General features: G+C 39.6%; 1 protein-coding gene across 1 annotated transcript in view; it reads left to right on the forward strand.

Annotated features, from left to right (window-relative positions):
• LOC127587347 (collagen alpha-3(VI) chain-like) overlaps nucleotides 1-26,069 on the forward strand; it is a 179,681-nt gene that overhangs the window by 139,655 nt on the left and 13,957 nt on the right. Inside the window, 16 exon segments of the mRNA XM_052008828.1 lie at nucleotides 5,264-5,314; nucleotides 7,618-7,653; nucleotides 7,750-7,812; nucleotides 10,680-10,742; nucleotides 11,909-11,941; nucleotides 12,024-12,060; nucleotides 12,176-12,187; nucleotides 12,268-12,758; nucleotides 13,624-13,708; nucleotides 16,011-16,700; nucleotides 18,988-19,090; nucleotides 19,182-19,219; nucleotides 21,131-21,385; nucleotides 22,210-22,284; nucleotides 23,827-23,997; nucleotides 24,123-24,170. Of these exon segments, the coding sequence (XP_051864788.1) occupies nucleotides 5,264-5,314; nucleotides 7,618-7,653; nucleotides 7,750-7,812; nucleotides 10,680-10,742; nucleotides 11,909-11,941; nucleotides 12,024-12,060; nucleotides 12,176-12,187; nucleotides 12,268-12,758; nucleotides 13,624-13,708; nucleotides 16,011-16,700; nucleotides 18,988-19,090; nucleotides 19,182-19,219; nucleotides 21,131-21,385; nucleotides 22,210-22,284; nucleotides 23,827-23,997; nucleotides 24,123-24,170 (2,251 nt within the window).

Here is a 26,069-nt window from a genome sequence, read left to right on the forward strand (position 1 = left end):
TCTTGTGTGCCATTCTACTCCTCCCTTCCCAGCCCCTCAGCCCTCTAGTTTTGCTCATTACATAACCTGACCTTTACCTCCAGTGGGTAATTAATTTACATTCACACCCTGCCAGTGACGTCTGTGAAATACCGTCAGCAACATTCATACTCTGCCAATGACAAAAGGCACTTTGACAGATACATGGATAGGAAAGGTTTAGAGGGATATGTGCCAAATGCGGGCAAATGGAACTAGCTTATATGGGAATTTTGGTCAGCATGGACCAGTCGAGCCGATAGTCCCATTTCTGTGCTGTATGACTCTGACCTTGGTGACCATTAGCAATGTGTAACTGTGCACCCTGTGAAGGAGCAGAGAACACCAGCTGCAATTTCCAAATTTTATGAACTGACAGCCTTATCACCTTTACTCTAACAAATTTCAGGCCATTATATTACATAGTTAATAGAGTGATTTCTCTAAAATGTTGTATCATTTTGATCCTTGGCTCCACAGTATGATATACTGAGTTGTTCAAAACCTGAACTAAAGGTAGTCTAATTACCAGAGAACATGAAACCAGCAGTTTGTCATTAAAAACCCATCTGATTCATTAATTTGCATCAGAGAGAGAAATCTGCCATTTTGAACTGGTCTGACTTAAGTGTAACTCCTGACCGACCAATGTGATTGACTCTCAACTGCCTCTGGGCAACTAGGGGTGAATAATAATTGTTGACATTGCCAGCTACATCTGCATTCCATGAAGTAATGGATTCAAAAATCTACACAGCAAAATGGGATTAAGAGTAAGTCAAAAATTTTGGCTCCAACAACTGTGGCAGAAGGGACTTTTCATCCCCTCAAGCTTGTTCTGACATTGTCTGGCTGAAATATACTCAACTGCTCTCATTCCATAGCCCTTTTCACTTCTCCCTATTACAGAATAATAAAGCACCTACCATCACCAGCTTCTGATGCATAAACCAATACACCATCTACAGCCATTTTGTTGGGGAAGAATGTTTCAGATTCCCACACACCTTCTCTGAAGGAGCACTCCCTGATTACACTGCCTGGTGAATTGACTCTAATTTAAGTTTACATTCTCTGGAGTTTCAGACAAGAAGAAATAGATTTTCTTTATTTACCTAATTTAAATCTTTTTTAAACACCTGACTAGATTACTTCTCAGTCCTAAACTCTGGGAATATGTATGCGTGTAGATAAGGTAGACAGAGTCTTTTTTCCCAGGGTAGAAATGTCAAATACGAGAGGATATGCATTTAAGGTGAGGGGGGAAAGTTTAAAGTAGATGTGTGGGGCAAATTTGTTTTGACACAGGTACCTGGAACGGACTGCCAGGGGTGGTGGTGGAAGCAGATACAATAGTGGTGTTTAAGAGGCATTTAGGTAGACACTTGAATATGCAAGAAATGGAGGAATATGGGTCATATACAGGCAGAAGAGAAACAAAGGACTGCTGATACTGGAATGCAGATAAAAAAAGCACGATGATGCTGGAGGAACTCAGCAGGTCAGACAACATCTGTGGAAAAAAGCAGGCAGTCAATGTTTTGGGTCAGGATCCTTCTGCAGGACTGAAGATAGGAAAAGGGGAAGCCCAATATATAGGAGGGAAAAGCAGAGCAGTGATAGGTGGACAAAAGAGGGGAGGCGGGGTGAGCACAGGGTGGTGATAGGTAGATGCAGGTAAGAGATGGTGATAGGCAGATGCAGGGGAAGAGGGGAGAGCAGATCCACCGGGGAATGGGTCAAAGGTAAGGAGGGTAGAAAAAAGAGAGAGATGCCAGGAAAGGGAAGAAAAGAAGAGGTGTGGGGGGGGAGGGAGGGGCGTGGGGATTACTTAAAGTGGGAAAATTCAATGTTCATGCTGTTTAGGCTGCAAGGTTCCAAGATGGAAAATGAGGTGCTGTTCCTCCAGTTTGCGCTTGGAATTCTCCTGGCAGTGGAGGAGGCCGAGGGCTGTCATATCAATGATAGTGTGGGAGGGGGAATCAAAGTGACTGGCAACAGGGAGATGCAGATTGTGGTTACGGACAGAGCACAGGTGTTCTGCGAAACCATCACCTAGTCTGCCTTTGGTCTCACCAATGTAGAGGAGGCCACACTTGGAGCACCAAATACAGTAGATGATATTAAGGGAAGTGCAGGTGAATCTCTGTATCACTGAAAAGGATTGTTTGGGTCCCTGGATAGAGGTGGTGTAGGGGCAGTTGTTGTACCTATGGCGGGGGCAGTGGAAAGTTCCGAGGGTGGGAGCAGGATGGGTGGGGGGGGCAGGGGGGGAGGAGGAGTGAGCTAGGGAGCTGTAGAGAGCGCGGTCCCTGTAAGAGGCAGAAAGGGTGGGGAGGGGAAGATATGCTTGGTGATGGGGTCCCGTTGGAGATGGCAGAAGTGGTGGAGAATGATGTGTTGGATACATAGGCTGTTAGGATGAAACGTGAAGACAGAAGAGATTTAGTTTAATTTGGCATTGTGTTCGGCAGAGACATGGTGGGCCGAAGGGCCTGTTACTTTGCTGTAGTGTCCCATGTTTTAATATCAGCTTTGCCATTTAGCTCTGAAACCTGGTTTTATTCTGTGTGCTGTACAACAGACATTTTTTTTCTGGCAGCAACATGTTAACAAATTCTTTTACTATATATAGTAGGCATTCCATTGTTTATAAGCCATATGTGACAGATGCAACACTTTACAGTACAGAGTTTATATAACAAAAAATATCTTTCAAAATTTGCAAAGTCCATTAGGTTCCCTTTTGTTAAGTAGACTAACATTCCTATCCACTTTTTTTTACCATATGTCTCAGTGCTTTCCCTCTTCAGAAAGCTATCTTGAACCTAGTGCACCCTAGTTAAAGTCTTCCTTAGAAATTCATTCTGTAACTTTAGTGCTTTTAACTCTGTGCATTCTCCTATTATTTTGTACCCTTTCATATTGGAAGCCTTTTACTTGGATCATTTCAGGTGGTTTCCTTCCCTGATCCTGAAAACGTCCTTGCTGTTCAGGGTACACAATTGAGTGAAACCAGTTTATAAACTTTCAATAGCCTATTCATAAATAATAAATACACAAATTTCGATATCTGGTGTCAGCAGGCTCCCTCTATTCTGTTGGGTAATGTAAAAGAGCCCAAGGTACCGTTTTGAAGAAGAACAGGGGAGTTATCCCCAGGATTTTTCTGGAACCGATTGTCAGGTATCTGTCATCTTGCTCTTTGTGGGAGCTTGCTCTGTAAAACTGGCTGTTACAATTCCTTCATTACAACATTGCCTTCACCAGAAGTACTTCACTGACCGTGAAGTATATATACAAGATATATATAGTTCTCATCACTGCCTTGCAGGAAGGTTGTGGTAACATGAGGGAGGGTGCAGAGGGGATATATGGGGATTTTGCCAAGGCTGTTGAATTATGTTCATGAGGATAGACTGTTTAGTTAGACTTGGTTTCTTTGAAACTAATGAGACTAAGGGGAGGGTTAATTAAGGTCCAGGGTGTGCAGAAAAGACCTATTCTGCTTAACAGTAACAAGGGCAAAAGATTTTAGTTAACTGATACAGAATTAGAGGCTAGTTGCAAAAACACTCGCTGAATACTTTTTTTAAAAAAGTACCTGAATAAAAACATGATTACTGGATGAGCCATAATCTGCAAGAGCTGTGAAATTGAATTAATCTGATGTCTATTTATGACTGCATGGACACAATGGGCAGAATGGTCTTCATCTCTATTTTACACTTCTATGATTCTGTGATGTTCTAAATGGAACATGAACAGAAATATATAAATGCAAGTATTTTACTCCTTCGGATTTCGAAACCTACAATACTGCATAACTGAACAAACCTTGTGCGTTTTATTATTATATCATTGGACCCTATGGATTAATTAATACTCAGGTTTTGGTCTCTAATTGATGTAGTTAATTGATTATAGCTGAGAATGACAATGTGTTCTGATGCTGGATGGGACAACAAAGTAATTACGTTTGATGCCTAGATGCTAACATATGTTCAAATCCCACAAGAACAGACATGAAGTTTAAATTCAGGAACTTAAATAAAGCTGGAATAAAAAAATAGTATAAGTAATGGTGACCATGAAACTACCAGGATGTTATTAAAAACCTTTCTGGATCACGAATGTACTCAAAAGAAAGAACTCTACAATTTGGCTTATGCGTAAGTCTAAACCCACTATATCAAGGACCAGTTGCCAACAACATTCACATTGTTTAAACTAATATGAATAAAATTATCAGAGACAAGTATTCTGCTGATATCTGCTATGAGGTATTGTGTTAAATAGATAAAGGAGTCCTAGCTGTGTAATTCCCAATGATCAGCCGAGAAGATCACTTGGATACCTGTGGAACCCACCCCATCATGAATTAGTACTCATGGAAGGGAAGGGGAGAAACAAGGAGATCCAGACAAATAGCACTCTTGTACCTCCAGACAAACTTCTTGAAATTTTTAACTGTCAGCATAACATGGCCTGGCATCAATGATGGCCTTTACTGCCCTTTCCTGTGTTTCATATGTTTGAGCCCTCCTTTCACTATGTAGATGAGTGTGCAAGTAGCCTTATAACAAAAGCTAATGGAAAACATTGATGTAAGTCAATAGAAGTATAAAATCTGATTTGAGGAATAAGCTGCTGATTAGGTTTCAACTAGAGTATCCTGGGCCCAGCACTTGAGGAAAGATGTATAAGCCTTCAAAAAGGCAGGGGAGTTTTTCTGGGATGTTACCAGGGATGAGTAGTGAAGTTGGCTAAGTTAGAACTGTTCTTGGAAGATTTAAATAAGTGGCCTAATAGAGGTTTTCAAGGCAGTAAAAGGCTTTGAGATAGAAAAAAGCTGTTTCTAGACAAGTGGATCAACAACCAGAGGCCATGAACTAATAATTAATTGCAAAACGTCTAGAGGATACAAGTATAATTTTAATTTTATTACTCAGAGTTTTCAAAATCTGAATGTTTCACCTAAACACGCGATATAAGAGACAGATGAGGAACTTCCAGAATCACAGAGATTGGGACCATACAGGATTGGTCTGTCAAAGAGCCAGGACAGAAACACCAGCTCAAATATTCTCCAGTGTGTAATTTTCTCTGATTCCTTATCTTCCCTACTGTGACTTATTTAATTATTGCAGATACATGGCAATCCTTGGTTCACATGTGTACAAAGCTATAAAATGTATGTTTTTATGGGGTTCCACCAATTTTAATGCTTATTTTTCTACTCAAGGGTGAAGATGGAATAAATGGAGTTGGCAATGCTGGAGTCAAAGGCAGAAAGGTCAGTCGTTTCCAGTGAGCTAAGGGTGTTGATCTAATACAATTGCACCAACTCAGAGCATTATGGAACGGAGATTTTTTAAAATTTTATTTACAGCGTGGTAACAGGCCCTTCCGGCCCATATCTTGTGTGGTAATTCATGAAAACGGTGCTATGACTACTTTCATATTTCTAGTGCAGGATCTATTTATTAAGGTCCTTTAAACTGTTGCAAAATGTGTATGTCTCAGCTATTTCAGTTTGATAAAAGAAAGTAAGCACTGAAAAGAATTGCTAATTTATACACAACAAAAATTAGAACAAGACTAATATCAGCTACTTCCAACATCTACTCAGTCAAGAGTATGATTGAGTAGAAGCTGGAAATTAGCTGAGATCAGGTGGGTCATAAGTGTAGGAAAAAATGTACAGGTGAGACTATGAGCAACAACCTAATAAAATTCACAGAAAGTAGCTTATGAGAGAAAAGTTGCATGGTTAATTGTACCATCTGCATAAACGCATTGAGTAGAATGCCACCTTTTGTAATAAACAGTCGACATTTAGGGTTGAGACCCTTCATCAGGACTAGGTCTTCACCCCCAGTTCTGCTGAAGGGTCTCGAATGGAATCGTCGACTGTTTATTTCCCTCGTAGATGCTGCCTGACCTGCTGAGTTCCTCCAGCATTTTGTGTGGGTTGCTCTAGATTCCAGCATTTGCAGAATCTCTTGTGTCACCTTTTCTAATGTTTTGTTTAAGATTCTAGCTACTGGATTTTGTAATTATTCAGTTTTTAATTAAGCCTCTCGATTAAAACTACAGACATGAAACTACCTAGTTGCTGACAATCTCGTTTTGAGGCTACCATTTTAAATGTGAAGTGATTGTGATTGAGTTTCTGCACTGGTACAGTTTAATCTTTATACATATGGATTTGGTTCAGTCAATGACAATAATGTATAAATCCTCACCTACAATTCCACCAAATAATCTGCCAAAGATTTCTAAGGAATAACCTTTTGACCAACTGTTTAAATCATCTGCTCTTTATTAATGATTAGATCATGAAATGAGTTGCTGGGCTGCACGCTACCTTATCGTAGGAATTGAAACTGGGCAGGTGGTGGAAATGTTGGTGGGGGAGTACTTTGGGAACAGTAACCATGACTCTTTAAGTTTCAAGGTAGTTGTGGAAATGGATCAGGTTGATCCTCAAGTTAAGGTCCTTAACTGGGGAAAGGCTGATTTCAATAGCATCAGAGAGGACCTGGTGGAATTAGACTGGGGCAAGATGCTTGCACATAGAACTACATCTGATAAGTATGAGTCTTCTAAATGAGAGTTAATAAGAGTTCAGGGCCAGTATGTTCAGGCATTTTTCATGAACTTGAATAGGCAAGGCATAGAAGGATGTGGTTCTAATGAAGATTAATATAGATGGGCAAAACAGTTGGCAATGGAAGGCCCATTTCTGTGCTGTATGATTCTATAACTCTGACTCTTAAAAACTAGAAATTAGTGCAGTTATCAAATGGCTAAGTAATTATGAAGTGACTGACTGACAAGTTCAATAGTGTGCTCAGCTGTGCAGACCAGGTACCTCCCAGGTTTATGAAAAGCCCATGCTGGGTTAGTTAATCTCAGCTCGGTAGTACTGCATCTGGGGCAAGAGTGGAAAGTCTTGATCATCGACTTCAGCCATCCTGCCAGCACTCCATTCCCCATTTCTAACAGGTAGGTTAGAGTGCAGATAATTTATTTTGGAATAGCACTGAGTGCAGATAATTTATTTTGGAATAGCACAGAGCAGAATGATCCCTATGGGTAGGGTATAGAAGGATCGTTTGTAAATTGGATTATATCCCAGCACAAACCAGCATCTTCATAAGAAGTAGGAATTGGTAAATTGGCTTATTATTGTCACATGTACTGAGGTACAATGAAAAACTGTTTTGCATGCCATCCATATATATCATTTCATTACAACAGTGTATTGAGGTAGTAAAAGGGAAAACGATAACAGAATGCAGAATAAGGTGTTGCAGTTACAGAGAAAGCGCAGTGCAGGCAGAAAATAAGGTGCAAAGCCATAATGGTCCGAAGATCGCCAGACCTGTAAGTAGATTTAAAAGAACATTATTAGTAATTCTTGAGTCATAGAATTTGGACTTAAAAGACTAGAATGATTATAATAGAAATAATGAGTAGATCTGCAGAGAGCAACTTGTAATGAGTTGCCATACTCTGGTGCCATCTTGGAGTTGCAAGGAAATGAAGATTCTGTATATCAATGTATCCTTGATTATGTTCTTTGCTTTACAGGGTGAACGAGGTCCTGTGGGACCCCAGGGACTTAAGGTGAAGTAAATAATTAACTTGCTGTTGAACACCATTTTCTATCATCCACCTCCCATGTTTGAAGCCCTTTAACTAAATGTTACATTCCCGAAACAGGGCGATCTTGGAAATGATGGTGTTCAGGGGAAAGATGGTATAAAAGGAAACAGAGGGCGCAGGGTGAGTCCAATGAAATAAAAAGATAATGCAGTTCCTTATTTTGATTTATTTTAAGCTGCAGAGATGCAACCACCTTTCTTGTGCTTAAAAATATTCCAGTGTTTAATTTTTTTTTAACACTAACACTCAATTATGTTAAAACATTGCTGGAGCTGTGTGGTGTCACGGTGGTGTAGGTAATAGTAATTGCCTCGCATTTCCAGTGACCAGGGTTCGATCCTGACCTCTGGTGCTGTCTGTGTGGATTTTGCATGTTCTTCCTGTGACCGCATGGGTTTCTCACAGATGCTCTGGTTTCCTCCCACATCCAAAGACGTGTGTGTTGGTAGGTTAATTAATCACTGTAAATTGCTTCTAGTGTGCAGATGAATGGCAGAATTTGGGTGGTGGGGAGTGGAGCTGATGCGAATGGGGGGTTGGGGAGAATAAAATGTGTCAGGCGTGGACTTGGTGGACGGAAGGTCCTATTTCCATGCCATATCTCTCCTTAAACATTGCCCTGCAAAGGCAGCCTTAAACATAATTGCAACGTCAGTAAGTAGAAATAATCATTCATAAGGTGCTTTTGTTACTCTTCTCTGGTAATAAACTCTTGGTATTGGTTTATTATTGTCACTTGTACCGAGGTACAGTGAAAAGCTTGTCTTACAAACCGATCGTACAGGTCAATTCATTACACAGTGCAGTTACATTGAGTCAGTACAGACTGCATTGATGTAGTACAGGTAAAAACAATAACAGTACAGAGTAAAGTGTCACAGCTACAGAGAGAGTGCAGTGCAATAAGATGCAAGGTCACAACAAGGTAGATCGTGAGGTCATAGGTCATAGTCCATCTCATTATATAAGGGAACCGTTCAATAGTCTTATCACAGTGGGGTAAAAGCTGTCCTTAAGTCTGGTGGTACGTACCCTCAGGCTCCTGTATCTTCTACCCGATGGAAGAAGAGAGAATGTCCCGGGTGGGTGGTGTCTTTGATTATGCTGACTGCTTCACCAAGACAACGAGAGGTAAAGACAGAGTACAAGGAGGGGAGGCTGGTGTCCATGATGCGCTGGGCTGTGTCCACAACTTTCTGCAGTTTCTTGCGGTCCTGGGCAGAGCAGTTGCCATACCAAGCTGTGATACATCCGAAGCAGAAATAGGATCAAACGTAAATGGTTGTCCAGAGCTGAGCCCCTTTTCTGTTCTGGTTTATCAGTCTAGGAAAGTTTCTTACCCCTCTATTACCTTATTAAAGTTGTTTCTCACTTTTTATACCAATCAACAATAGCCTTTTCATCACAATTGTAAAGTTGCAAAAGAAACTTTGAAACGACAGCAAATGATCTGGATAACATGTCCTTGGGGGACATTCAATTTTGCAGGACTGTCCATTTGCACATTTATAATTTTTCCATTGTTGCCTTATTAAATTAGAACTCCAACAAATAGTCATGACATTTCATGTGGCTTTTACAAGGTGTACTTTGGGCATGAGATTTTCAATTTGCAGTGCCATTTCACATAATTTTCTATGCCTTTTTTATATCAGTCAAAGTTTGTCCTTTTTGCTTATTGAATTGGAGATCGCATGATACATTGGGAAAGCATTTGGTCCTTTCACGTCTGGAAGTGTCTCCTTTATAATTGATTGTAGAGATCTTGCATAAAGTGCACTTTTGAAGTGTCGACCCAGCCCCTAATGGTTGACACACAATATAAGATTGCCCTTCATTCACCGTTGATTGTACTTGGAAAATGTGGGAGGTAAAGTTGGGCTAGTTGCATGAGGCCTGATTAGTTGTGGGTGTGGCAAAGTGGGGCTACCGAGGTCAGAACTGAAGCATAGATCTTTAACCTTTGCCTAAGCAAGTTGTAACAGAACTGGGAATGTTAGGTGCTGACCCATGGTGACAATTACCCACAATAATAGCCTTCGTAGTGGCAACCAGTCTGAAATGGCTAGTAATAAAAAATGACAGTGATTCTATGGAAGACAAAGAAACAAAAGATTGCTTCTCCTATCACTAGTTATTAACAAACTGACAAAAAGCAGATGGTAGATGACAAGATAAGCTGTTCCAGGAGACTATTTCACAGACTACTTCAGGCACTGAATAGCAGCTCATCAATTCTTATTTCTTGGAACACAGTTTATTATGTCATATAACTACTTTTTTGAGTGTAGAGTGGTGTATAAAAATATTTTAAGTAATTTAATGATGGTAACATTTTGTATTTTACCTAGTCTCTCATAAGGGAAGTCTCTGCAAGTGTCATCTTTGAGGCAGTGATAATCCTCAAGGACTATACATTTATTTGGAGCATGTGCACATTTTCATTCACTTCATTTTGTTGTAGGCAAAGTGAGTTTCTCAGGATGGAACTTAGTCCAAGAACTGACATATTTGTGCTGGCTGATTCTGCCAGAAAACTAGACCATCATCTCCTGTGGTTTGCCCTTCAAGTTGAACATCATCTTGACATAGAAATATTTCACTGTTCCTTCATTGTAGCTGGGTCTAAATCCTAGAACAGCATTGTAGGAGCACCTGTCGAATGTGGCCATTGGAAGAGAAAAGGATCAGTAAATTGAAATGTTAACCACTGTCAAATAATCTCAAAGTCCTCATTGTCCATACATATATAAAGTAAAAATTTGGGCAGGGTAGCAATGTGAATTTAGTGTCAATGAAACACTGTATAATTCTGCGCCAGTAATTTCAGAGAGAGCTAGGAGATGCATGGAAAGTATATTTGTGAGTAGCCTTCAAACTAATTTTACCAGATATTTTCAAGTAAAGATGATAAGGTTAATGGTGAGTGGTGATGAAAGTGTTTATTCTTCCATAATTTTTAAGTGAATGGTCATATTCTATTGCAGGGCTTTCCAGGAGCTGCTGGAGACTCTGGAGCGAAAGGAGAAATAGGTTACCCTGGTCCACAGGTAAATTTTCATTTGCATTTAAGTGGAGAGGGAACTTCCTTTGCCCAATGATAGTTCAGTGATTACTAACTTTTAAAGTGAAGCAAGTCCTAAATGCGAGGGACTGTCTTCAATTTTTTCACTGCTACAAAGAATAAAATAGATTAACCTGAATTTCACTGCAGACCAGTTTTCTTCTAAGGCAGTCCCTCATGTCTGAGGATGACTTATTTCCACTGCAGTTCTGTGAGCTTTTGTAGTTCCATGAAGTGTGGGTGATACTTGATGGGATGGGTGAATGGATTGTTAGGGAGGTTCTATATTCCTTTGGTCATTTTCATTTGACTTCCACTTGTTTCTGTAATGGAAAGCTGAGGCGCTCAGTGCCTTTCTATTTTGGGCAGTCGTGGCCAGGGTGTCTCATGAGTTGATGCTGATATCACAACTTTCCAAGGAGGACATTCTTGAAGTGGTTTCCCTGTCCTCCCTGAAATTTCCTGCCTTCGGTATGTTTCAGACTATTGGTGTTAGGCATACAAATAATGAGGCCCATCCAGCTGAGCTGGCAGTGTGTAATTAGATGGCAGTGCTGGGGATGTTGCCCTGAGAGACGATGCTGATATTGGTTTGCTTATACTACCAACGGATTTGGAGAATTTTGTTACAGCCTTCCAAGTGTCCATATCACTCAACCAGCTACTGGATGGTAAAGCTAAACTCAGGAATGTTGGATCTGCATTTGGGAATAGATTGTTGTTGCACCCGAGTGTCTTGTGCAACATAACAGCATACCTCTGGCACAGTGCTTCTCGTTTCCTTTGGTGGGAAGAAATCCAAACCTGTCTGTTCATTCCAGGGTGCTCAGGTCCTTGACAGCAGGGACTTATTTTGTTTTTGAGAGGTAGTCTCGATTGTCTTATGTAATTATGGCAGAGGTTCTGAAAAAAACTTCATTGAAGTGGCATGGAATTGTGATAGGCAATTGGGACAACCCCTGCAGAAACTCATTCATGAGGGATTACTTGCACAGCTTTCTACTTCACCATCTCCAGACCATGCACATCCTCCATGTGTACTACCACTGTTTCTGGAACATACACTGGCAAAGATATTTTAATGAAGTATCATACTACAAAGATTTCTAGATGAATATATATTAATATATTAATATTTCCGTTACTCTGTAGGGTGCAAAAGGAACACAAGGAAGATCTATGGAGGTAAGTAAAATGTTGGTTGCAGCATATCATTTGAATTTTGTTGTACAATCACTAATACTCTTCCATTTTTTCACTGTTTTAGACATGTAGTCTTGTCCAGAAAATCAAAGAAACGTGCCGTAAGTATATTGCACGCAGGATATTTATTTGCATGAAGTGTATAAATTTGGCTATTTAAAGCTCGTAATTCCATGTAAAACTCACATTGTTTCCTTTTCTGTTGTTTTCTTGCAGCATGCTGTCATGGTAAGTCCCTTTCTTCAGATGAATGTTTATATTCAGATTATGCACTGGAGATCTAAAATAGAATTCATTCTTTTTATCAGGTGCAAAGGAGTGCCCTGTCTATCCAACTGAGTTGGCCTTTGTGATAGATACTTCCAACACTAAAACTGTTAATCAGCTCAATGGCAACAAGAATGCTATTCTCAACATAATTCAAAATCTGACCATAGTCGAGAGCAACTGTCCTAAAGGAGCCCGTGTTGCCATCCTGACGTACAACAGTGACATCATCACTGAGATCCGATTCAGCAGCGCCCGGAATAAGCGAGACCTTCTCGAACAGATTAAAAACCTGCAATTTGTGCCGTCAAGGAAGGGCTCAAATATTGCTGATGCAATGAGCTTTGTGGCAAGGAACACATTCAAACGGGTGCGAAGTGGGTTTTTGATGAGAAAGGTGGCAGTATTCTTCAGTGACGGACAGACAAAGCCCAGAGACCTCAATGCTGCTTTAACAAAACTTGCTGATAACAATATCATCTCTGTCTACCTCTCCCCTAGAGAAGATAATGTACTCAACAGGATACTGCAGGTTAGATTCCATTCTTAATTTTCCCTTATGCTCTTTCATAAATGGTATTCTCTACTCAACTGTAACAAATTAGAAATTTTAAGCTGGAGACCACTGCCTCGCAATACTGGACAAGATGCATTCTTATTACTGTACATAGTTTGTCCCAATTATTTTCCAGTACCCATTCAAACACTTTCCACTCTCAAGCATTTATCTTCGTCATTCATCTTTTCTTCTGTTAAATTATTTGTTAATTATATCGTATGCTGGAGAGAATAACCTTTTACCTATAGTGTTCACGCTTAGAAAAAATTTGCAAATTGCTGGGTTTTTTTATTCTTTACAACCATGACTTACTAATGTCGTGTTTCCTTTTTTATAAACCAATTGATAAGATGTAAATTAAAATGACATTGTTTGACCAATTTGACTTATAATTTAGAGTTAATTAAAAGCTAACCAAGTACACATACAAGTAACTCAATTTCCAATATTGCTAACTGAGGTAGTTTCCCAATGTTAGGTGCCTTATTGCACCAGACATCTAACGAGATTAATTTTTTCTACACAATATGTTAAAAGTACAGAAGAACATCATGTTGCAACGATCTCAGTTACTTTGCACACATGTTCTCCAAGAGGAATCTGAATATATACTTGGAAGCAGAATTGAAATTATCTGACTGAGATAATCAGATACTTTATAGATTACAGTGCTGGATGTTTTCTGTCATGATAGGGTTGAATCACGTTGATGAGAAGATTAAGCTGTTTTAGTTGATAATATCTGGTGACCAGGAATTTTTCTTTTGCTCTATGATGAGAGGGATGAGCTTGACAGTTTACTGTTCTTTCTCATTCCAACCTTTTCATGTTTTATCAGAGAAATGCCGGTGTTAAACAATTCTTTGTTTTCCGTAATGATGATGAAACACTCAAAAAGGTGATGTCATGCCACGTTTGCTTAGGTACGTAATAATTTTTTACTATCCTTTCAGTTACTTTAAATTTGTTTGAAATATCTTGAGTTTCACTGCAGCTTTATCATGATATGGTGAAATATATTACCCAAGTACTTTTTCACCAGTGGTTCCCCCATTCCTGATGAAAGTGTTGACTCATTCAGAGGGCTGCTGGGAAAATGCTCATCTGCTAAGTTTAATGCGCCATTCTGCACAGAGGTCTATACTGGAAAGCATTACACATAGTTGAGTGGTACATCTAGTATGGAATTCATTGTGGGAGTGCACGGCATTGTGACTAGAGAGTCTTTGATTGGGCAGATTCATTGTGGAACAGAATATACATTTGTTCCTTAAAGAATGTTTTCCTTAAACAGAAATAACTAGAATAGATAAAATAATTAGTGCTTAATTCCACAATGTTATAATGTAAATCAAAACTGAGGTCTTGCCTGAACTTCCTTTGATCATTGGACATCGGAAATCCAAGTAAGTGTCCGGTTTTCATTTGGAATGACTATGATATTTGTTAGCAATGGATTATGCACGACCTCCATAGTCACTAAAATTAAGTAATCTTTTAAATGTCGGCTTTGCTTCTCGCAAATTGCATGCTTGTTTCCTAGAATACAGTAAGTTAAGGGCATCAAAGGAGGAGCGATTCCTGAAATTTGCCTCCACCTACTTCTCTTAAATAGTCATCACGATGTTAATCGGAAGAATTACTATGATTTTTGCCCATGTAGAATAACGCTTGTAGTGCATTGGAATTGTTTGTTTCAAGATTATATCCTCTGGTCAGTGGGTCTTTCTGTAATTACCTTATCCCTGACTTGCTGTAATACATGCAAGAAAGCTTTTACTGCACTCTGCAGCCCTCAGTTCCCATTCTTGGAGCTTTAAGTCTCAGTTGAAAGCTTCTTGGCGCTGCACCTTCATCTGTTGTTAGGACAGGTGTTTTCAGGCAAACTACAAATTTATACATGGTATCATTAGAGGATAAATTATACATTAGCAGCTTATATAAAATCTATAGCCTACCAGTCTTTGATATCCCACAGGAGGATCGTCTGTGGGTGGTTGATAGTTGGTACAGACTCATTGGGCTAAAAGGGACAGTTTCTATACTATGTGAAAGAAAGGACTGCAGATGCTGGAATCGAGATGAAAAAACAACAAGACGCTGGAGGAACTCAGCAGGCCAGGCAGCCATCTATGGAGAAAAACAGATGGTCAACATTTCGGGTCAGGACCCTTCTTCAGGACTGAAGATAGGAAAAGGGGAAGCCCAATATATGGTGGGGGGGGGGGGGGGGGGGGTGGCGAGAGAGACAGAGCAGTGATAGGTGGACAAAAGAGGGGAGGCGGGGTAGGCACAAGGTGGTGATAGGTAGATTCAGGTAAGAGACAGTGATAGGCAGATGCGAGGGAGGAGGGGAGAGCACGGGAGAGCAGATCCACCGGGGGATGGGTCAAAGATATGAATCCAAATTGGAGGAACAAAACCTCATTTTCCATCTTGGGCCCTTACAGCCTAACCAGAAGAACATGGAATTCTCCCACTTGAGGTAAACCACCTCCTCCCCCCCCCCCCCCCCCACCCTGTCTCTTCTTTTCTTCCCTTTCCTAGCCTCTCTCTCTTTTTTCTCCTCGCCATTTTTTCTCTTTTTATTTCTCTCTCCTTTTCCTCCCCCATCCAACCCCCTAATGCCACCTGCCTCCATGCTTTTGTTCTGTTTTCTCTCTCTCCTTCCCCCCACCCATATATTGGGCTTCCCCTTTTCCTAACTTCAGTCCTGAAGAAGGGTCCTGACCCAAAACATTGACCTCTGCTTTTCTCCACGGATGCTGCCTGACCTGCTGAGTTCTTCCAGCATCTTGTTGTTTCTTCATCTAGTTTCTATGCTGTATCTCTCTATGACTCTATATTACCGAGTTTACTTTAGTAAACTTTTATCTGCATCACAGTGACTGTGTTAAGCACAGAATTTATCTACATTTAGTATTGGCAACAAGCATCCCCAAGGTCAGAGTAATATGCATAGTAAAGGTTGCTGCCTGGCTCCATTAGAAGTGTACACTTTAATGCACATCTGAAATATTGCCAATTCCCAAATTAGTCTCTGATTTGGTCGCAAACTGGCAATCATCTTAGATCCTAGATTCATGTGCACAATAATTATTGCTGAGTTAAAATCTATTGCATTAAACTACTTCTTGAAATTCACATTAAAGGACACTTTTTTATATAGATAACGAATAATAAAATGTAGTTGTTTAATATCTAACGTTTTTCCTTTTTGTACAGACTTTTGTGAAATCGACACACTCTGTGACAGTAGTCTTTACCGGCGTAAAAGATCAGTAACACCCACCAATGTGGACTTGGATATTGCATTCATCATCGACAGCTCAGCAACCATCAATCCAACTCAATTTATAGAGATTAAGAGGTACATTTCCTTTGTGACAGACCAGTTGGAGATTAGCAAAGAACCTGCAACATCCAACCATAAGGCCAGGGTTGCCGTGATTCAGCATGCTTTGTACAAATCTGAAACAAATAATAGCCTCAATCAAGTGAAAACTGAATTCACTCTCACTGACTACCGCTCCAGCCAAGACATCAGAGAATATATCCTGAACAAGATGACACAGCTTGAAGGGACGAGAGCAACTGCTCACGCTGTCGAATGGACTATCAAAAATATTTTTGAAAAAGCACCCCAACCGAGGCCATTGAAGCTTATTGCCCTGATAACCACAGGAGATCTCCCAAAAGCTGAAAAAGAACGGCTGAAGACAGTCGTCACAGATGCCAAATGCAAAGGCTTCTTCTTTGTTATATTCAACATCTTTAAGAAACCTAATGAGCAGGATCTCATTAACCTGGCAAGCGAACCTCAAGATGTGTACTTCAAGTCAATTAACAAAATCTCAGAGCTCCACAATGAAGATTTGCTGAGGTTTGCCTGGCAGCTCCCTGAGTATGTCAGAGGTAAGTTGTAGCCACTCGCTCACTTTCACTGTTTATGCAGAGAACCCTCATGACCCCTGGAAGCTCCTCACTTAAAGCAATCATTCACAAATCCCTGGCATTCAACTTGGAATAAACACCACTGAATATTATTCAGTGCGGTACTGATGACTGGAAAATAGAAGTATAATATTAACATTGATTGTGGCACAGTGGTGCGGCTAGTAGAGCTACTACCTCACAGTGCCACAGACCTGTATTCAGTTCTGATCTCAGGAGTTGTCTGTGTGGAACTTGCAACATTCTCCTTGTGATCCTGTGGGTTTCCTCTGGGGTGCTTTGCTTTTCTCCCACATCTCAAAGATGTGTGGGTTGCTAGGTTAATTAGCAACTGTAAATTGCCCCTAGTGTGCAGGTGAGTGATAGAATCGGGGGAGTTAATGGAATGTAGGGAAAATGGAAAAAAAAACAGGATTAACTTAGGATTCGGCGCAGATTTGATGGGCCGAAGGGCCCATTTCTGTACGATATGACTCTCAATAACATCTGGTACCCTAAGCTATGCAATTCAGTTGAAAACCAGGTTGTCTTTGGTACTGGGCTTTGCACCAAAATAGCTAAATTATGAATTCTCATTTTCCTTTGTTGTTTGGGAGTGTAAATAGCATTCTGGTATTACACTGCCATCTGATAGGATGTCAGGAGATCCAACAGAATCGCATAGTAATGCAGTTGATAACGGTTGTAGGACTTTTCTAAGGGCAGTCCTTTTAAAATGTATCATTAACACACAATGTTGTGCCCAAGCCGAGAAAGTAAAAGATCCTCTGTTGCCTTTAGATGATAAAGCGAAAAGTTACCTTGTGCCATTACCAACAGAGGCCGACACTAATTATCACAGCCGGAAACTGTAATGACAGATGGAATCGATGATGAAAGTAGATTATTGTTATATAGTTCTATCAGTTAAATGTGGTGTCCATCAGTTCACCCCAGAATTGATGCATTCCTTGTGCTTTGCCTGATTTAAAAAAACTTCCCTATGGACACTAAATACAGCCTGATTAATTTATCAAAAAAAATTATTGTCCGTTTCAAGATCTATTTCTGTTTTTTTTCATCTGTCAAAACTTGGAGAAAGAATGACTATTTCCTGTGTCTTCAACGTTTTGCTGCATATGGTCCTATAAACATCCGTGTTTAATTATTTCATATTAACCCTAGCAGCATCGGTCTTCACTGTTTGTTGATCTTTCTGAAGCAACCAAGGACTTGTTATTTAATTGTAAACCCCATCTCCAAACCAATAAGCATATCTCATGTAACACTGAATTTAAAAAAAGTAATTTGAGCTTAACTTAAAAAAAGATACGAGATATTGAATAAAATGATTAACTAGGATAAAAATGACAAAGATAACACTGAGATAATAAGATGAATGCACTTTTAACAGAACAACCTGTCACATTTGAATTATTGTGCTAGAGTTTAATTCATTACCATTTTGACAGTGAGGGTGTAGTTTAAACTTCGAGGAATAGGAAACGTTTTCTTGTATGTGCTTCAGTGTAGATGAGTATAATTTCATTTCAGAACTGTACCCAAAAGCTTTGTACAATACACACAAAACACTGGAGGAGCTCAGCAGGTCAGACAGCATCTATGGAGGGAAATGAACAGCTGATGTTTCGGATTGAGACCCTTCATCACGACTGTTTATTTCCCTCTATAGATGCTGCCTGACCTGCCGAGTTACTCCAGCACTTTGTGAGAGTTGCTCCAGATTCCAGCATCTGCAGAATCTCTGATGTCCCCAAAAGCTTTGTGCTGTTTCAGATGTTTGTTTTATTTCTCCATTTCCTCCACCCCACCCTGCCCTCATTTTCTTCCTATTTCTCCCAACAATACCATTTTGTGTTGAAATGTGGTTCTCCTTGGGTACTTGATGTTCTCTGTTCATATCTTGCCTAAGTAGTTAGAGTATAAACCCAGGCAGTGTGCTAGTTAACTGTGACAAACTTCATGCTGGTTCCAGCTTTATTTTCACTCAGCGTTTGGAGTTTTCTGCAAGGATCCCTCTGTGCTTATTAGGATTGGAAAATATTTTTGAGCATTGAAGCCAACTGAAGTGATTCTATAACCATCCTTTTGAAATCAGATAATGTGGTACAGATGAAAAATTGAACCACTGGCCTCTTTTTGTCACTCGGGTTCAGTATATGTTTGTATACGCAGTCAGTGGAAGAATTGGTGTGGTTGTTTTCTTCATACCAATGGTTAAGCGCCTTGAAAATCTCTTTCCTTCTAGCTGAGAATGCATTCCACTTGTCTCCAGAGCTGCGGAAACAGTGTGGGTTATTCCAAAGTGATCAGCCAAGCAGTGAAGCGTTTAGGAACACCCACCAACAGGTGTAAGTAGACACAATCCAGGAACTCTTTGCAGCTTGTATTTAAAACTATTTCAGCAAAATAATTTTTTTTCCTTTTTTTGTGTGTGTCTAGCACAACCCATGTTCCTTTGGCTGCAGACAAACTTATGGGTAAGTTATTGCTGCTGATATTTTGGTCGTAAAGGCTTGGGGCTCGGCAGAACAGATCTCATTGTTACATTAAGGAAAGCAACAATCTCACTGCAACTTTCCGATTTACTTGCTCATTTTCCAAGGCTTCAAAAGTACATATGAGAGAATCCAGGCGAGGCCACAGGCCCCATTGGGCCTGTTTCACTTCTCAATAAGATCAGATATGATTTCCTATGGACTTCCCCATCTCCTTCTGTCGGACACTTTGAAAATAAAATGTCTCTCTTTGTTGTTTTGATTGAATTTAATTCCCTCGGTGTTCCTTTTAGCATGCATTAGAATCTTTGACCCTTCATTGAAACCACAAACAATTAAGAAACCACATTTTATATACTCCTTTAACTTAGGTTAACAGCTAATCTTTCTTTATGTGTAGCTCGACATTGTAGGTCTTTTCATGCATTTAATTCTAAACACAATAATTTGAATGATACCATTATGTTTTAGTTGGGATGCATATCTTTTTTTTGTTTCCTTCCACCTTAAAGGTAGTGTCACATGCAGCTTGGTTCAGATGTGCTGGGTGCTGTATTGGCTTGGTGGACAGACATCTTAGTGTAGTTTAACAATACCAAAGCCTTTTGGTCACTGATCCCAAGCCAGCCCCGGATCCAAGTTGTCAGGCTGCATCTGTAAGAGAGAGAAAGAGTGTCAATGTATCAGGTTGATGACCTTTCACCTCTTTTTTTTGTGCTTCTCAATTACTGGCTGTCAGTCAGCATCCAGGAATGCCCACCAAGAAGCATCTGTGCTCCTTCTTCTAACAAGAAATCCACTCATCTCTTTTACCTTCATTTGGATGAAAGGTCATCAACCTGAAGCTTTAACTCTATTTTTCTGTCTCCACTTGCTGCCTGACTCCAGCATTTTCTGTTTATTTTTATTCCACAATCCAGTTGACTGCTGCAAATGCAAAACTCCAATAACAATGATGGAATATTAATTAGGAATAAAAATAATTTGGACCATCACCCACAACCCTTCTATTTCTTCACCTACCCTTTCCCCACAATTCTTGGAGCTAAAAATACCAAGACCATGGGTGAGAGATTCCGACTCAAGAATTAGAGGATGAAATCTGGATGCTTTTCCTCCTAGGTTTAGCAACTCAACTTTTGGTGCTCAATGACAGCAATGGAAATTGTAGGTTTTAAAAAGCCTCCTAAAACCTCCAGCAAACCTTCCTGCCTGGAGCCTAAGAATTATCTGGTTATGGTGAGGTGAGGAGACGGGGATTTGCAATATTCACCAGAATCGTCCACGTATTAGTCAGTGGGAAAACTGACTCCCATAGAGATTATGGATGAGTTATTGACGAAGAATGTGGCAGTCTGGATTGTGCTATTTCACAACACTGGATTTATAAGAGAATGAACCACAGAAAGATTATAGAAAAGATTCTAAATTTAGAGATGTGGAGCTCTAATCTGAATCCGATTTCTTTCCTTCGCGTTATTATTCAAATTTCTGGTTCAGAATAATGTGTCATTGAAGTAAGTTTCTTCAACCAGCTGTCTTAACACATCCAGTAGTGTTGCGAATGATCTCTCTGGTCTAAGCGCAAGACTGATTGGATGGAAGTGAGGGTGGATGAGCAGATATGGAAGAGCATGGAAACAGAGGTTGAATTGGTTTAGAGTGGAGGAATTCCAAATTCAATTGGATGTTCTGTAATCTGCTTTGATTTATCTTTGGGTACAAAGATTTTCCAAATAATCATTCCCCGAGTTGGGTATAAAGTGTACAGAAAATGACCTTGAGAGTCTGAATCTCTTCTATGCTCAATATTTTTTTTTGGTTTCAGCAGGGGCATTGCCACATGAGATTGGCTTCTGAATTCTCACTTCTCTCTCTACTTTGCTGCAACAGGAATGAAATTATCTGCCTCCAATGTGACAGAAGACAGTATCATCCTACATTTGTCTCAGACTGAAGCTCAGCACATTGATAATTATGAAGTTACTGTGGTCGAAGTGAACCAGAACATCCTTGTTCTGAAGCTGAATGTCAGTGATCCTGAAATTGTCATAAAAGATTTGGAAAACGGACAGCAATATAACATCATTGTGATAGGATTCTCTCAGTCCAAAGCAAAATCTATTTACAATGGGTTTTTTACAACAAGTAAGTTCTATCCAAACCCAAAAGAGTGGATGACATTTTTTTCTAACAACTATTTTCAGGTCAGTTTTGCTGTCATACAGCATGTCAGCAATGACTAGGAATGGAAAGAAAATATTTTATTACAGTCTATGTTCAGTACTGAATAAGATGCACAGATAAAGTTCCTTTAAATCATCCTTTTGAGGAATAGTAATTCACTCAATAGACAATACAATAAGGAGACAACCATTTAGCCTGTTGTGGTTATGTCAGGTCAGTTAGCTCCAACTCTCTATCTCAGCTGCAAATATTCCCCCTTCAGGTGCCTGTCGTATTCACTTTTGAAAATTGCTATTGAATCTGCTGCTGTCACCATGCCAGACATTGCACCACAGGTCCTTATAACCTGCTTCATTTAAATGCTTGGTGTTACCTTTAAGTCTTCTGCCAGGTACATTAAAACCCAGTATAATAAAAGATAGCTGCACGAGAAGCTCCCTATGAAAAATCCTGAGATGATTTCAGAATCTGAGCAGTTTAGCCCATAGATGCTGCTCACCATGCAATGGATTCAGAACAAACAACCATATTAAGCCTTTAGCCTGACCCAAAAGAGAGCTGTTATATTCTGACCCATACTCCCATCCACAAGAATATTGTGCAGCAGCACTAGATATCCTGAACTCAGCAAAGGTCAGAACCATATTAGGTGCAGAATAATTAATAAATCAGGATGAAGTGATTTATGGATTTAAGATTATATTTCCCTAATAATTGCAGGATTTATTTTTATTATGAGATATTATTTTTGCTGCAAAACTTGCATGTTTCTGTTCTGCCTTTAGAAAAATCACCAGAAACAACTGTCAGAAGCCCAAGTAACCAAATCATTATGGAGCCAATTGAGAATCCTGAAATAGGTAACTGTTCATAAATGGTGCTTGTACATTGTGCAGTGTTTCAATGAAAGAAAAACTAATGTAAATATGGCTAATTCATTTGGTTTTGTGTTAAAGGTGGGAAAATATACATTTCACATTACGTGGAATATCGTAGATGTTCAGTGTAGTTTAGTGTGAGATTCATTAAAACATTAGTGAATGATATGCAAGGGCTATATATTATAATTAATGCATTGGTAATAGGTGTTTTAGAGGTATTGCATATGATAAAGGACGTCTGTAATAGGGAGGGTACTTTATTTGGTGAATTGATGGGAAAGTAGGTAGGGGGTAAATACTTAAATGGCAGGAGACCTAGCTGTAACATTTTCCACTTGTCACATTTATCTTTTACCCCTCATACATTTTTATCTTCCCACACACAGTTCCACCAGGTGATTCTTAACTAACTAGTTCAGTTATTTTATATTCAGGGCTACCTTTACTCAACTAAATGTGACCCATTGAATGCATTATAATCATGCTTTTGAATTTCGGAAATAAAATAGAAAACAAAGTTGGAGAGAGTGCTCAATGGAATCCAGGAAAAAAATACAATATGCTTCAAAAATAAAATTAAGAACAATCTGATGAGATACCATGCATGACTAATGAAACAAAGGAGTAGAGCTGGATTCTCCAACCACATATCAGCTTAGGTTAGGTCACTTGTGTATTCTCGTAAAAAAATTTTGGGTTCGGGTAAGGTCGAGCGTCCCAAGCTCACACTGTGCGGGACTTTTCCTGGTTGGGAGGACTTGCTTAGGAAGAAATTAACATCTAGAAAATTGGGTTTTAAGTGCGCGTATTTGACGTTTATCTTTAAACATATCACAAAATCTCTGGGGTTGTAATATTTACGGCAGTGGTAAGGTTTGAAAAAGTCTTTGCATCTTAGGCTTAGACTGGACCAAGTTTTAATTTTATACGAGTAAACCTGTACAAGGGAGGGGAGGGTTGACTCGTGTGATTAGCGTAGCTGTGTCTGGTATTTAGTGGTGCAAAGTGCATTTCTTATTGCAAAGACAATCTCAGTTTTCCGGTGAACAAATTTTATGGCCTGTGTAGACTTAAAGTTTCCATTTGAATCTGTTTTGTAATCTGCTATAGTGACTGACAGTTTTGTTATGGACAACTTGGAAGCTGTATGCACACGAAACATTGTGCATGCAAACCTATTCTATCTTTAGGTTCCTGTCTCTAGCAGCTTTCCACATGTTGGGGATGATCCATAGTGGTCCACAATGCAGTGAACTGCTGGCACGCACAAGATTACAAAGCAGCTAGGAGATGAGACTGTTTCTGGATGGAGTTTTCAGCATTAATGCAGAATGCCCTCCCCTTTTTTTCTTGCTCTTGCTATCAGCTTCGTGTGCCATCAGTGCCATAGAGTAATAAAGTAATATTCTGAGTGTTGGTCTACCATGCGTTGCCCATACATGAATGACTTTTCAACTTGCGATACCTGGTTTTTACCAAATAGTTAATGTTAACGATTCACATTTTGCACAAATTTAACAGATCGGTGCATGCTGGATTTTGATGCTGGATCGCAGTGTTCTGAGTATAGTGCAAAATGGTTCTTTGACAGCAAAAACAACATCTGCACTCAGTTTTGGTACGGCGGCTGCGATGGTAATGGTAATAGGTTTGACACAGAAGCCGAGTGCAATGCAGAATGCATGAAATCAGGTAAGTGATGTAGTGATGAGGGATAATGTATTGTCTGCCACTTTGATACCCTTGCAGTCATTAGAGTATAGAAATTAACTGGGGTGAAAATAAAGAAAAATAACTTTCCATCATTTCTCCCACAGTACCAGAAGCAAGCATATCAGAACCTAAGCCTGAAGGAATCTTGGCAGGTAAATGTGCATAAACCTTAAGCTGAATTTATAGTTATCCAAATTCATAGCTATCCACAGGAGTCTAAACTGAATTCATTTCTCAATGCACGAGAAGCTGCAAAGCAGACACAATGCAAAAGGTAGGGATTAGAGAGAGAAGTTGGTTTTTGAGTTGTGGGCATAGATAGGGATGAAGGAGGAAGACATAACCAAGTAAAGGAGATTGAGCACGTCTGCCAGATAGATGCATCTAGGGCAACAGACTAGGGAGGATCACAGCAGGAAGGAAGATGGAGTAAAGTGGATGAGCTGGTGAGCAACTCCAAAAGATAAAGGAAGGTCAACTGGGTTTGGAAAAAGTGAAAACCATTGTTTGAAAATCTCTGTGTGGCCGGTTAGGGATAGTGCTTAAGTTAGTGGGATGCAAATGTGCAACCTCAACATATTCTCTGCCACAATCTATTTCACTTTGTCTAGGACAGATTAGGAATAGCGCCCATGAGATTATTAAACAGGGAATGATGATAAAACTAGAAACTTTCTCTTAGATAGAAAATAGAACAAAGTTTACCACATGATATTATCTATGAAGTGTCCAATTTTATGGGAAATTAAATCATTTTTATCTGGAATGGCACAGCAGTCATGTATTTACTCTTCCCTTTTGATGCATTGGATTGGAGAAATATATGTTATAAACAAATAGTTGAGTTGATTTGACAGATGGCATAAGTGAACATTTCACGTTTAACATTGGCCTCAAACTTTAAGGAGGAGTGAGAGTCCAGTACAGAATGATTAATTAGAGAATATATATGCCACCCCAATTAGACAGTTATGTCTAGTCTCCCAGCGAATCCCTGGTACTTGAGTTCTCTTTGGTAGAAAAATTCAATGTGATAAGGTTGTCTGTTTAGTTTCAAATCAGCTTTTAATATACATATATATTTCCATTTGATTCGAGGTTTGTGAGCCTTTAGCATGTTTTGAGGTGAATGCTCTTGATGCAGTATCTCAGGGCAGGGTAAGTAAGGGGGTCTGAGATCATGTAGATACCCCCAGCAGGTGAAATTAGTGACTTGTGAAGAGAAATGAGAAGTATGATCCAAGGCACATGCTGTAATTTACCTGGTTAGTTATTTCGGTACATTTTTGGTGGTGGATAATGTGTTCACATCGAAAAAGATAGAAAGTAGAATAACCTGTAATTTTATTATCATTCCCTGTTCAATAATCTCAAGAGTGTTTTTTGTTTCCCCAGAATGTCCTAGGTGAGGAGAAATAGCTTTGTGGCAGAGAATATTTGCTTCTCACTAACTTAACTTAAACATTAGCCCATATGGTCAAACAGGCATCAAGTAGAGATCAGCAAATAGGAGCATTCAGACTTTTCTAGAATAGGAAAAGGACATCAGCAACTTTGTTTTGAATGCAATCAGTTGCCATGGTTGCTCTATACAGTCTCATCATATCAGGGTACCACTCTTTGGAATTTACTTAAACAATGGGTGCTATAGTTTGGCTTGGCGAATCAGCAGTACGATAGCAATGATGCTTGTCCCCACAGCTATAAAGACAGAGGTGTTAGATGTCATGGAAAGCAAAAGGTTGGATAAATCCCCAAAGCTGGTTGAGATCTATTCTAGGATGCTATGGGAAACAAGGAAGGAGATTGTTGGGGCCTGGACAGAGACTTTTGCATCTTTGTTAGCCACAAGTGAGGTACCAGAAGACTAGAGGATAGGTAATATTGTTCCTTTATTTAAGAAAGACAGCAGGGATAAGCCAGGTAACTACAGGCTGGTGAGACAGATGTCAGTGGTAGGGAAATTATTGGAAAAAGTTCTTAGGGATAGGATTTATGTATGTTTGGAAAGGCAGGGGTTGATCAAGGATTGTCAGCATGGCTTTGCATGA

The sequence above is a fragment of the Pristis pectinata genome, chromosome 1 (assembly GCF_009764475.1).
Source record: "Pristis pectinata isolate sPriPec2 chromosome 1, sPriPec2.1.pri, whole genome shotgun sequence".
NCBI classification, from domain to species: Eukaryota; Metazoa; Chordata; class Chondrichthyes; order Rhinopristiformes; family Pristidae; genus Pristis; species Pristis pectinata.